This window comes from Nomascus leucogenys, chromosome 6 (genome assembly GCF_006542625.1).
Source record: "Nomascus leucogenys isolate Asia chromosome 6, Asia_NLE_v1, whole genome shotgun sequence".
Lineage (NCBI taxonomy): Eukaryota > Metazoa > Chordata > Mammalia > Primates > Hylobatidae > Nomascus > Nomascus leucogenys.
The window spans coordinates 61667606-61681294 of NC_044386.1; the positions used below are offsets into that span (position 1 = coordinate 61667606).

At 36.9% G+C, this 13689-nt stretch overlaps 1 protein-coding gene across 1 annotated transcript in view; it reads left to right on the top strand.

The window, feature by feature from the left end:
• The window catches only part of LOC100604454 (fibrous sheath-interacting protein 1), a 116964-nt gene that overhangs the window by 40185 nt on the left and 63090 nt on the right, over window positions 1-13689 (top strand). Inside the window, exons 6-7 of the mRNA XM_030815112.1 lie at window positions 10545-10640; window positions 12608-12732. Coding sequence (XP_030670972.1) covers window positions 10545-10640; window positions 12608-12732 — 221 coding nt within the window. The remainder of the gene's footprint in view (window positions 1-10544; window positions 10641-12607; window positions 12733-13689) is intronic.

Below are 13689 nucleotides of genomic sequence, written 5' to 3' on the forward strand. Positions count from 1 at the left end.
GGCTCACTGCAAGCTCCGCCTCCCGGGTTCACGCCATTCTCCTGCCTCAGCCTCTCCGAGTAGCTGGGACTACAGGCGCCCGCCACCACGCCCGGCTAATTCTTTGTATTTTTAGTAGAGACGGGGTTTCACCGTGGTCTCGATCTCCTGACCTCGTGATCTGCCCGCCTCGGCCTCCCAAAGTGCTGGGATTACAAGCGTGAGCCACCGCGCCCGGCCCACCAATACTTGTTATCTCCTGTCTTTTTGATAATAGCTTTCCTAACAAGGCGTTATCTCACAGTAGGGTTGATTTACATTTCCCTGATGATTAGTGATGTTGAGCACCTTTTCATATTGTTGGTCATTTTTATGTTTTCTTTGAAAAAATATCTATTCACTTTGCCCATTTTTAATCAGGCTGTGTTTAATTGCTATTGAGTTGTATGAGTTCTTTATAAATTTTGAATATTAACACCTTATCAGATATATGATTTGCAAATGTTTTTCCCAATCTGTAGGGTTTTTTCTTTTATTGATTGTTTCCTTCGCTAGGCAGAACCTTCTTAGTTTGATGTAGTCCCATTTACTTATTTTTGCTTTTGTATTCTGAACTTTTGGTGTGATACCCAAGAAATCATTGCCCAGGGTGATATTAAGGCACTTTCCCTCTATGATTTCTTCTAGGAGTTTTATAGTTTCAGATTTTATGTTTTCGTCTTTTGTTCATTTTGAGTTGATTTTTGTGTATGATGTAAGATAAGGGCCCAATTTCATTCTTTCGGATGTGGAATTCCAGTTTTCCCAGCACCATTTATTGAAGAGACTACCTTTTCCCCATTGTGTCTTCTTGGGCCCTTGTTAAAACTTAATTGACTGTATATGTTTGGATTTATTTCTGGGATTTGTATTGTGTTCTGCTGGTCTATGTGTCTGTTTTTATGCCAGTATTATACTGTTTTGATTACCTTACTAATACTAATTTGATTACCTTTCTGTGTGATGCCTTCAACTGTAGTTTTTCTTTTTCAGAATTGCTTTCGCCATTTGGGGATCTTTTGTGGTTCCATATGAAGTTTAGGATTTCTATTGCTGTGAAAAATATTATTGGGATTTTGATAGGGGTTGCTTTGGGTAGTGTGGACATTATCACAATATTGAATCTTCTGATCCATGAGCATGGAGTATCCTTCCATTTATTTGTGTCCTCTTGAATCTCTTTCACCACCGTTTTATAGTTTTTAGTGTCCAGATCTTTTACCTCCTTGGTTTAATTTATTCCTAAGTACCTTATTTGATTTTTTTGATGCTATCATAAATGAGATTGTTTTCTTGATTTTTTAAGGCTAGGTTGTTTGTGTATAGAAATGCCACAGATTTTTATATGTTGATTTTGTATGCTTCAGCTTTTCTGAATTTATTTATTACTTCTAATAGGTTTTTTTTGGTGGCATCTTTGAGGTTTTCTACATACAAAATCATGTCATCTGCAAGTAGAGATAATTTTACTTCTTCCTTTCTGATTTGGATGCCTATTATTTCTTTTTCCTGTCAGATTGCTCTTGCTGGTCCTTCCAGTACTGTGTTGAATAGAAGTGGTGAGAGTGGGCATCCCTACCTTATACTAGATCTTAGAGGAAAAGCTTTCTGTTTTTCCCCATTGGTTGTGATGTTAACTGTGAACTTCTTCTATACCTAAACTCTTGAGAGTTTTTATCAAGAAAGGATGTTGAACTTTGTCAAATGCTTTTTCTGCATCAATTGAAATGATCATGTGGTTTTTGTCTTTCAATCTGTTAATGTTATTTATATATCACATTGATTGATTACATACGTTAAACCACCCTTACCTGCCAGGGATAAATCCCACTTGATCATGATGTGTAGTCTTTTTGATATATTGTTGAATTTGGTTTGGTAATATTTTATTGAGGATTTTCACATCAATGTTCATCAGAGACTCCTGGTCTGTAATTTTCTCTTTTGTGTGGAGTCTTTTTGTGGCTCTGGTATCAAGGTGATACTGGCCTCATAAAATATGTTAGAAAGTATCCCCTCTAGCCCTGTTTTTTTTTTTTTTTTTTTGGAAGAGTTTAAGAAGTATTGGTATTAATTCTTCTTTGAGAGTTTGGTGGAATTCAGCCATGAAACCATCTGGTCCTGGGGTTTTCTTTGTGGGGAGGTTTTTAATTACTACTTCAATCTCTGTGTTTATTGTAGATCTGTTCAGGCTGTCTGTTTCTTCCTGATTTAATATTGGTAGTTTATATTTTTCTAGGAATTTATCCATTTCCTCTAGGTTATCAAATTTATTGACACATAATTATTCATAATAGTTCCTTTTGATACTTTTTGTTTCTTAGGTGTCTGTTGTAATTTCTTTGTTTTCATTTCTGATTCTAGATATTTGAGTCGTCTGTGTTTTTCTTAGTCTAACTTTTGTTGATTTTGATTTTTCAAAAAAACAACTCTTAGCTTTATTGATTTCCCCTTCCCTGTGGCTTTTCTGTCCTCTCTTTGATTTATTTCTGTTCTGATCTTTATTATTTTCTTCCTTCTGCTAACTTTGGGTTTAGTTTGTTATTTTTCCAGTTCCTTGAAGCATAATGTCAGGCTACTTATTTGAGATCTTTCTTGTTTTATAATGTAGGCATTTGTTGCTATAAACTTCCCTCTTAGAACTGTTTTTGATATTTTTGAATTTGTTGAAATTTTCTTTATAGCTTAGTAGAAAGGTTCTCAATTGTAGGAGACATTTGGATGTGTGCATTTTTGGTTGTCATAAGGATGTGCTGCAGGGGAGAATGAGGGAACTACTGGAATTTATGCCACTATGCCAGGGGCCAAGTTTGCTAAAGGTCAGGAATTGCATAAGGAAGCTCCACACAGAGAATTGCTTTGCCTGTAATATGATTAATACCCCCAGCGAAAATTCACCTAATATATGATTAACTTTTATAAGTGTTCCATGGACACTTGAAAAGAAGGACTATTTCTCTCTGTGGAGAACAAACTGAAATATGCAAAATGTCCTTATAACTTGTCTACTTGATTTGCATTCATCTTAGAGAGTTCTGTTAAGGTCTTTCAAAATAATTGTGCTTTTATTAGTTTCTGAAAACTGATTGGAATCCTTCAATATAGTAGAAAATGCATATTATTTGTGAAACCAAAAAAGAAGACCCTGAAGAAAGAGTGTATTAACATGAAATGACAAGAGGATGATTTAAAAAAGAAGCTGAGTAAGATGAGAAAGGATTACAAGGAAAAATAGGAAAAATGCACTTATTGGAGTAATGAGCATAATTAAGACTGCAGGAGAATCAAGGCAGTGAAGGATGCTCCACAACATGAAGGGATAAATAGATGAGGAAATGATGAAGTAAATGATAAGGGTGGAGATAGGGAATAGGAATTCCAACTAAAAATTATAGAAATTTCTGAGAAAGTAAACTAGTATCACTATTACAGAAACAATGATCACAGGAAATTTTTCTGATTTAAAAATATTATATATGCACTATTAATGATAAAAGGCCAATACCCATATATACACAGGCAAGATTCTGAGAAATCTTACAAGCATCCAGGCCCAAATTAGAATAATCTTATTTTACCTATAAAAATGGAAGCTGAATTCAGATATCTTTCTTGCAATAAAGGAAAAATATAGTAACTAAGGATTACATATTGCTTCTGTTATTGTGGTGTGAAGACAACAGAAAGACATTCTTAGATATGGTAGAGTGGATAATTCACTGCTAATATTGTTTTTGGAATAAATGTACTTGAAAACATACTCTAGGCAACCAGCAAATGAGTCACAATGTACAATCCAGGATTACAGAAGTTGCTATATAAAGGAATTATCTGTGAGCATTATAACCAGCCAAATACAGAGGTGAACAGAAAGAAATGTATGTTTATAAATCCAAGAATTACTCTACACTAGAAGATAAGAATAACCATAGGTAGGCCTAAAAGTCCAGATTATATTAACAGAGGCTGAAAAGTGGGAGAAAAGTGAGGGTAAGTAAAACAATTCTAAATTCCTTGTACTACTTTAGAGGAGAGGCAGAAAACCATTTTTTGTTCTTGACTTTCTTCTTCTTTTTTTTTTTAAGATTATTCCTTGTCTTTTCTTTCTTTTTTTTCTTTTTTATTATTATACTTTAGGTTTTAGGGTACATGTGCACAATGTGCAGATTTGTTACATATGTATCCATGTGCCATGTTGGTTTGCTGCACCCATTAACTCGTCATTTAGCATTAGGTATATCTCCTAATGCTGTCCCTCCCCCCTCCCCCCACCCCACAACAGTCCCTGGAGTGTGATGTTCCCCTTCCTGTGTCCATGAGTTCTCATTATTCAATTCCCACCTATGAGTGAGAACATGCAGTGTTTGGTTTTTTGTCCTTGTGATAGTTTACTGAGAATGATGGTTTCCAGTTTCATCCATGACCCTACAAAGGACATGAACTCATCGTTTTTTATGGCTGCATAGTATTCCATGGTGTATATGTGCCACATTTTCTTAATCCAGTCTATCGTTATTGGACATTTGGGTTGGTTCCAATTCTTTGCTATTGTGAATAGTGCCGCAATAAACATACATGTGCATGTGTCTTTATAGCAGCATGATTTATAGTCCTTTGGGTATATACCCAGTAATGGGATGGCTGGGTCAAATGGTATTTCTAGTTCTAGATCCCTGAGGAATTGCCACACTGACTTCCACAATGGTTGAACTAGTTTACAGTCCCACCAACAGTGTAAAAGTGTTCCTATTTCTCCACATCCTCTCCAGCACCTGTTGTTTCCCGACTTTTTAATGATGGCCATTCTAACTGGTGTGAGATGGTATCTCACTGTGGTTTTAATTTGCATTTCTCTGATGGCCAGTGATGATAAGCATTTTTTCATGTGTTTTTTGGCTGCATAAATGTCTTCTTTTGAGAAGTATCTGTTCATGTCCTTTGCCCACTTTTTGATGGGGTTGTTTGTTTTTTTCTGGTAAATTTGTTTGAGTTCATTGTAGATTCTGGATATTAGTCCTTTGTCAGATGAGTAGGTTGCAAAAATTTTCTCCCATTCTGCAGGTTGCCTGTTCACTCTGATGATAGTTTCTTTTGCTGTGCAGAAGCTCTTTAGTTTAATTAGATCCCATTTGTCAATTTTGGCTTTTGTTGCCATTGCTTTTGGTGTTTTATGTTTATATAACTTAGACTTCAAATTAAAGTGCAAACTTTCCAAATTGTTGTATAGTTAGGATTATGATTTATAAAGGAGAAAGGAAAAAAAGACAAGAAAATGAGCATTAAAAGAAAGGAAGAAAGGGAGAGAGGGAGGAAAGAGGAAGGAAGAAAGGAAGAATGGAAGGATGGAAGGAGGGAAGGAGGGAAGCCCAAACAGGAAAACCATTAGGGTCTAACAGGGAAATCACTAATATGTCTAGTGATGTACATGTTAGGTGAGGCAATGAGTGTACTCTTTTAAACTAGCCTGTTAAAAGATACACTTTCACATTGGTTTTCTTATCATCCCTTCTTATTTCACTCAGTTCCCCCCTTCTTCCCCCTTTATTTTTATAATCCCATCCTCTTGTCTTTTTACATTCATCAGGTCTTTCCTGTGACTTACTCCTCTGGTTTCACAAATGTCATATATTTTGATATATTGAGGATGCCAACAAGTTTTTAGAAATTTTATGATTTTTTTATAATTATTTTCAAAATATCTGCTGTCCCATTGATTACCAGGATGCTGTTTCATTTGTTTTTCATTTTTTTTTCCTTCTGTGTCTTCTCATCCTCCAGTGAGGTAAAATCCATCCACACCTGCCATTTACCAACAGAGCAAAAAGGCACATCTGCCTTGAGTCTGCTCATTGTCCATCTGGATGCTGGTAAAATTGTGATCAATGTTCATTGCTGATTTCTGCCTCCTTTCTGTCCAGTTGTTTTGTAAGAGCTGCAGCCTCTGAATAGATGTAGAAAGAAGTATGACAGCAGTTGAGTAACAGCATTTGAACTGCCTCAAGAAACAGTGTTGTTGCTCAAGGAGATGGGGACTCTAATTTCTGGTTGATTTTTTCCTTTTATCTCTGAGTCAAGGGGCTGCTTTCCATCTAGATCTAAGTCTGCCCCTGCGCTGTTTCAGTAGGCAAAGCTTGCATGGCTACTGATTGCTTTTCTCTTTCCCTTTCTATCATTTGTGTTGGTGGCAATTGCTTCCAGATTCTGGAAACAGATAACAGTAGATCCGTGAATGACATTGTTTCATTCAACATCATGTTTTTTTATTTTTAATTTTTATTTTTTAGAGACAGGATCTCATTTTGTTGCCCAGGCTGGAGTGCAGTGGCATGATCACTGCTCACTGCCACCTTGAATTCCTGGGCTGAAGGGATCCTCCCACCTCAGCCTCCGGAGTAACTGAGATTACAGGTGCATGCCACGATGCCCGGCTGATGTTTAAATTTCTGTAGAGATGGGGTCTTGCCATCTTGCCCAGTCTGGTCTTAAACTCCTGGGCTCAAGAGATTCCTCTCGGCCTCCCACAGTGCCAAGATTACAGGTATGAGCCACCACGCCGGGCTCAGTGTCATTTTATTATAACATTGATGAGAAAAAAAATGGATTCCCAGCTAGGGCCACTGTCTGTATGGAGTTTGTTTGTCTTTCCCCTGTCTGCATGGGTTTTCTCCAGACACTCTGGTTTCCTATCCATCTCAAAGACGTGCATGTTAGGTTATCTATGTGGTTCCACTGTGAGTGAGTGTGGGTGTGTGTGAGCACACCCTGCCATGGCATCCTGTCCAGGGTGCGTTCCCGCCTGGGACTCTGAGCTGCCAAGATATACTCTGGCCACCCGAGACTCTGAATTGGAATAAGCTGATAAAGAATTACCTTACTTATTTTTATTAATTTTTCTTAAATGTACTTATAGCCCACATTTGTGTCAGTGTTTAATATTACAAGTGTTTTGGTCTTTATTTAGAAGTTTAATAATGTTTTTGTGACCAGAAATGTGCCATAGAAACTTAATTCTTATTTATATTAATTAGATTGTGGTAAAATTGATTTTGTTATATGTCGTTTTGCTTAAAGTCGCAGTTTCCAAGAATCTATAGATGATGTTAAGAGAGGATTTACTATACTTGTGTATGGCATCTAAAAATTGTATGGCATAATTCAGTATTCAGAAATGAGGCTCTTTTTCCCTTTCTGTTTCTCTCTGCCTTTTCTCAGGGTGGTGTCTGGGTTCGGGAGGACGCTTGTGTAGCATCATGGCCTGGGGTGGCGGGGGGTGGCGCGCACATCTGGTCCTTACTGTTCTCTCAGAGGCATCCCGTCCTGCTTGGTCTGTGGATATGGGAAGCCAGCTGGGGCATCTGCTGACTTGTAGCTGGTCCCATTTAGCCTTTGTCATCTGCCAGCAGATGCTGATGTTGTGTGTTGTCCCTGCCACATCCTCTCTGGTGGGAGGCTCTGTGTCACCCCCTCATCACGACCCCAGTCTTCTTCACAGGGGCATGTGAGAGCTTCTGGTCTCCTTCAAGCCACAGGCCAGCCAGCCATGGGGAACTGTGTGTGTGCGTGTGTGTGTGTGTGTGTGTGTGTGTGTGTGTGTGTGTCTGTGACTAAGGAGAAGAGAGAGAGAGAGAGAGACAGACTACTTCAGCCTCTGTCTCCCTGTAAGCATGCCACACTGCCTTTGCTTCTCTGCAGCTGTCATGGGTGGGTGGAGAGCACTGTATTCCTGTGTGCGGGGTCTCCCCTCAGTTCCAGGTGTACAGTGAGGCAGAGCTCACTCTGCCCTGGGTTTCTCCATCCTTTTCAGGTTCTCTATGTACCTCTGGGATTTCCCTTCCAGGGGCCGTGCCAGGGAGTAGCTTAATACCTGTATCACTTGTGTCTACTCTAAACTCATCCCCTCTGCTAGTCTTCTAGGACCTGTAGGTCCTTATTTGGGATGGGCTTTAATTTCTTCCGTGGGTGGCAGGAAGCAACTTAAATCACATCCTGCAATCCACCTCTTTCAGGACTCATATTAAAAACTTAATCATCAACATTTTGGCTCATGATCTCTAAAGGGAGATTTTTTTTTCCTTCTCACATGAATGTTTGTAGTGAAGAGAGGAATTTTTAAAATTTTCTTATTAACTTTGAATTTTGATGTAACTTCAGATTTAAAGTCATAGGAAAAGTACGAAGGATTCTCAAATACTCTTTATCCAGAGTCTCCAAATGTTAGCATTTTACCACATTCTCTTTGTCTTTCCCTCTCCACACAAGGGCACACATATACACACATACATGCACGATTCTACATATAAATCAGGAAATGATTATTTTGCAATTATCTATAGGCTTTACTGAAATTTTGCCTATTGTCCCTCTAATATCCTTTATAGCAAAAGGAAAATCTCTGGCTATGCATTAGATTATTGTCATACCTTTTAGTCTTGGTGTTTTATGACATAGGCATTTTTGAAGACAGTGGGCCTATTATTTTGTAGCATGTCCTCTAGTTTGGGTTGGTTTGTTTCTGCTCGGTTAGGTTCAGGTTATGTGTTTTTGGCAGGAATCCCACAGAAGTGATAGTGTCCTTCTCAATGAATCAGATCAGGAAGTGCATGATGGTGATTGTCCTGATACTCACAATGTTAACTTTGACCACTTTAGATGGAAATGGTGTCTACCGGGTTTCTCCATGGTAAAGTTACTATTTTTCCTTTGGTAATTAATAAATCATCTTGTGGGGAGATAGATACTTTGAGGCTATGATCCTATTATTCCTCAAACTGTCACCCACTAGTTTTATCACTCGTTGATGATACTTACCTGAGTCAGTTATTATGATGGTTACTAAATGGTTAATTCCATAATTTCTTCTACATTAGTTGTTTTTGAAAAAGAAGGAAGAACTTTCTAAAGGGAGACTTTTGGAATTCAGAAATTTTTTTTTTCCTCCAAGGGTTAAGCTCTTGCAATTGAATGCCCAACTTTTAAAACTGTTGTCTTTTAAACTCAAAGCCAATCGATGGCACCTTTGCTGTAGGTAGTACCCACCTCTCTCTGAGGCAGTGAATACCACTGGGATGATGGGCAAAGAGCCACAGGGTCACAAGAGTAATTTCAAATTTTTCTTACCACCTGCATGACACTGGTCTCAGATAGTCGCTGATCACCTGTGAGGGTTTTCTATATTGTAAATTTTCATATTTTTATGTCTTTTCAGGTGTTTTAATATAAAATTGAGTGAACTGTTATCATAAAGGAATTATGGGATAGAAAAATATATTACCAGTTCAGGACTGTGATGTAAATGTAACTTAAACTGATAATAAAATGTTGCCGAATTGCTGACTTGCTGAGCCTACTTTTAATGAATGTTGAAGCCCCCCTAATAATAATGGTTGCAACAAAAAAATGAAAGTTCAAAAACAATTTTAAACCTTTTAGTTTACTAAGTAGTTTACCCCTCTCTCCCCAGGCTTACACCACAAATTTGCTTGATTAACTCATCAAAGATTGTACAGAGATTAACAGTGTAATGTCAACCACAGTTCAAAATTCATTATTATGAATTCCAAAGTAGAGAATTGGAATTGATGAATTAGTGTTTGTAGCAGAAGTTTTGTGTTTTGAATTTGGTGATTGTGTGTTGAGGGTGAATGTATCTTCTGCCTGCTTCCTTTGTCTGTATCTGGTTTGCTTTCTGGGAGAGGTGGTGGATCCTGTAATATCCTCAAGACTTCCCATGTTTTCTGAGGCAAAACCATTTCTGTGCTACAACCTGGCAGATTCTTTCACATTAGGGTATAGAGACACTTTTAATAAAATGTTTATGTTAGCAGCAGTCTTGCAAATATACAGTGTCTGAATTAGCTAATAGAACATAAAAATAAGCTACATTGAAACAAAGAAGTTGAAAAACACAATATCCTATTTTCTTTATGGAAGTGCCAAGAAAATACATCAGAAAAGAAGAAAATTAACTGCTAAGAGTCTCACAACTTATCTCTCACATTCCTTTATCTTAATGACTGATCACATATTTGAAGTCTCCACCTTGGGGACCTAAAATCAAAAAAGAAAACCATAATTATAGTTACTCAGTATGCATATTCTCTGTATTATGAACATCAAGATTTGGGTGCATTATCTCTGGAGAGTTAATGTGATATTTTAGCACACTCTTACACATCCTTTTTGTGCTTAAGTTCTAGGGAAATGCTGTTTAACTATCTTACTTCTGTAGTTTGTTTCATTGGCTCCTGTATGTCAATAATAGTGGTTGCAACAAAAAAATGAAAGTTCAAAAACAATTTTAAACCTTTTTGTTTTCTAAGTAGTTTACCCCTCTCTTTAAATCACATAAAGGTGATTGTCATTTCTACTTGGAGGTGACATTGACATTGCCTTAAGAAATTTATGTGTGTGGAGGGGATTGAGGAACACTGGAGAGAATATTAAATGTTATCTTTTTAAAACAATTTTGTAGACAACTACTTAATTTATTTTGTGAGCATTGAACAGGTGATTTTTTAAATCAACAGGTCCTTCTCATGAGGAGGAAGACAGCTTTTCCTCAGTGTTTCATACTCAAATCCCTCCAGAAGAATATGAAATGCAGATGCAGAAACTCAATAAAGGTATATTTAAATTTGTGTGATTATACACATTTTCACAAGGGAATACTGGCTGTATACAGAAATATTCATGAATGAAATAAGTTCATGTAATTTAATCCAAAGGTAAATGGAAGCAGGTAGAGTTCAAGATGACACAAGATTGGTTATTGTTGCAGCTAGTTGTTGAGAGTTTGTTACACCATTCTACTTTGGATGCTTGAAATTTTGTATAATAATAAAGAGTTTTTTAAAAAAAGCTGGCTGGAAGTAATGAAAACCTGGCTTAAGCAAAAACAAGTCTGTGAAAATGATTTTGGTGGGAGGCAGCTTTCTTTGGTTCCCAAGAGCATATGCTGTGGTTAGTCATTCAGAGGTTGGCTCAGTTCTGCAATCCTAGAGAAGAGGCTGAGTGATCCAGCTGGGTCAGGGGCCTACCCCTGGCTCAACCAACTTGTCCAACCCAGCAAGGTTTGGGATCACTGTAGGAACATGGCAGCTGTGTCAATACCAGACTGGAGAGGAGAAGAGGACATTTCCAGTGAAGACAGTTCTGGCCAGATAACCCAATGTGTTTTCCCTACTGTTATTAGAAATATGTTTTAAAGAAGCTCTGTGATAAATGTAAACATGGCTGTATTCAATTTGTATTTTTTAAATGTTGTGTTGCTTAAGAGTATATGAAACTTCAACTGAATGAATAAACAAATGTCATATTTCAACTAAAAAGACTATATACAACTTGAATTATGGAAAGCAGTGTTATATTTTATATCTATTAGGCCACTCACCAAAAAAGTAACTCATACTTTAACTATTGGTAGTTGATTTAAAAGATAATTATGTGATTGTTAAAAAATAAAGCCCCAGGTATAAAGCATAGGTTTATTTGCCTGTAAGCTTATATAACTTAAATTTGAGTAAAATATTTTTTTTACTCAAAGCTACTTTTGTTTGAAAAGAATTTTAATCAAGAGATCTTACTCTTTCCCTTGTTCTTTCCAGCTATTTTCATCAAAAAATTTTTAAATGGTTATATCTGTATTGACTCTTTGATAACTAGCTATAACCCACCAATTGACTAGCTCCCTTAATCCTTTTTGTTCAGGTAACCTCCCTTATAAAACAAAATTAACTTTTATATAAACTTTGTCTGGATTGAGCTTGTGACTGGTGTTTTTTTCTTTGGTGGACTTGAATGTGGAAATGCATCCTGTTTTGTAGGGTGAACTGCATGCACTATATAAGGAGACATTTCTTCTTCGTGCATATTTTCAGAGCTTTAATGAAGGGTTCACATGATCTTGTTTTAAAATATTTTAATGTGACACATAGAAAACAAGATATTTTATAAAGGGAATATGAATCCACAAGTATTTTTCTTATTCTTATTTTGAGCACTCAGTGTCTGAATATCTCAGACATTGACTCAAGCCTCTTCCGAAAGGTCGAGGAAAATTGGCCAACTGAGATGGGCTCTAGGGGTTTGTGCAGATGGGAGCTAGGACATGGGATGCTAACTCCCAGACCTTGCTCAAAAGACAAGCGAAACAAAATGCACTGTTCAGAAAGCGTGATGGCAAATTAATAGAATAGCAGGGATGACCTAGTCTTTAGGGAAATTTTTGTTTTGTGTCAAGACTGAAATAAAAAATATATTTTAAAGTCTCCTTAACATCAGCGATTTCTTCTTCTCATGTCTGTCTTGAAGTTCTATTGATATTTCCCATCATTCTCATGGAATCAACAGGAAGAAGTTTGATACATGATAATGAATTACACAAGTTTTATGAGAACTTCATTTGAAGCTACAGTAGCACATTTATCTTTTTAAGAATAGATCTCCATTATATATTAGGTTTCTGGATCTGGAATGTAGAAGTTAGTTCTTCTGTGTGTTTTATTTCTTATATAAATATATGCTTAAAGTGAACGTTTAGCATAATTGACACTTTTAATTATGAAAAAATTTTGAACTTTTTTAATATTAGATTTTACCTGTGATGTGGAAAGAAATGAGTCATTGATCAAATCAGGAAAGAAACCTTTCTCAAATACAGAAAAGATTGAGCTCAGGGGTAAACACAACCGGGATTTTATTAAGAGAAACATTGAGGTATGTACTTAGAAATTCAGAAGCCAGAATTTGGGGCTAAATGAGTTGAAAAAATGGCAATAGTTTTGTTCAGTGTCTTTAAATATTTTTTCAACCATCCTAAATGTATAAATGATTGAATTAGTAGATATAATGAAAGAAAACTTTTATAAACCAGTACTTCATTATTTCTATGTTCAACCCACTACATCCTATCCTATCCTATCTCTTTTTAAAAATGCTAGGTGCATCTATCATTTATTTCACTGTCCAGAAATAGTCTGTTTCCTGCAATTTGCAAAACATTTATTTAGATAACAGCTTTGGACAATGTTTCTCAGATTTTAAATTGCATATTAGTAAAATTTTTTTTTTTTTAAGTAATGAGACTGATTTTGTAGCTAGTTCATTTAGAACTTTGAATCTGGAGAAGCCAACTGGTTGTCCGTCTCTTTGCTGGACCTCCTGGCAGCTGGTCACTGGCCCTCATTAGCTTCTGCTTCAAGCACCTATCTTTGGTCTTACAGGCCTTGCAGCCTGTCTTTAAGGCAGACTCAAACTAAACAAGGGCACATAGGTTCCTGGGTTAGACCAGAATGTGAATTAATTAATTGACAACAAGAAATGTAGTGAGGAGGACAGAAGCTCTGCACACCCTTGAGCAGCGTCACTAGAAAACTGCATGGGCCAGTGTGGAGTATTGACAAGAGAGAGTTAAGTAATTTTTTACCCTTCAAGCCTGATGCTTTCCCTATAAGTCGCACATCATTTCCAGGCAGACTGGATTCGTGGGTCAGCCTGCCACTGCCAGGACTGGCCTCTGGGGCTCTTGATTTTTGTGTTCCACATTCACAGGATCTTCTTCAGGAAATTTTCTCCATCTTGTTCTGTCTCTGTCTTTGCAGTGGCCTGTTGTATGTTTATTTACTGTTCAATTTTCCTAGAGTAGTAGAGTTCCCCCCTTATCCAGGTTCTTGC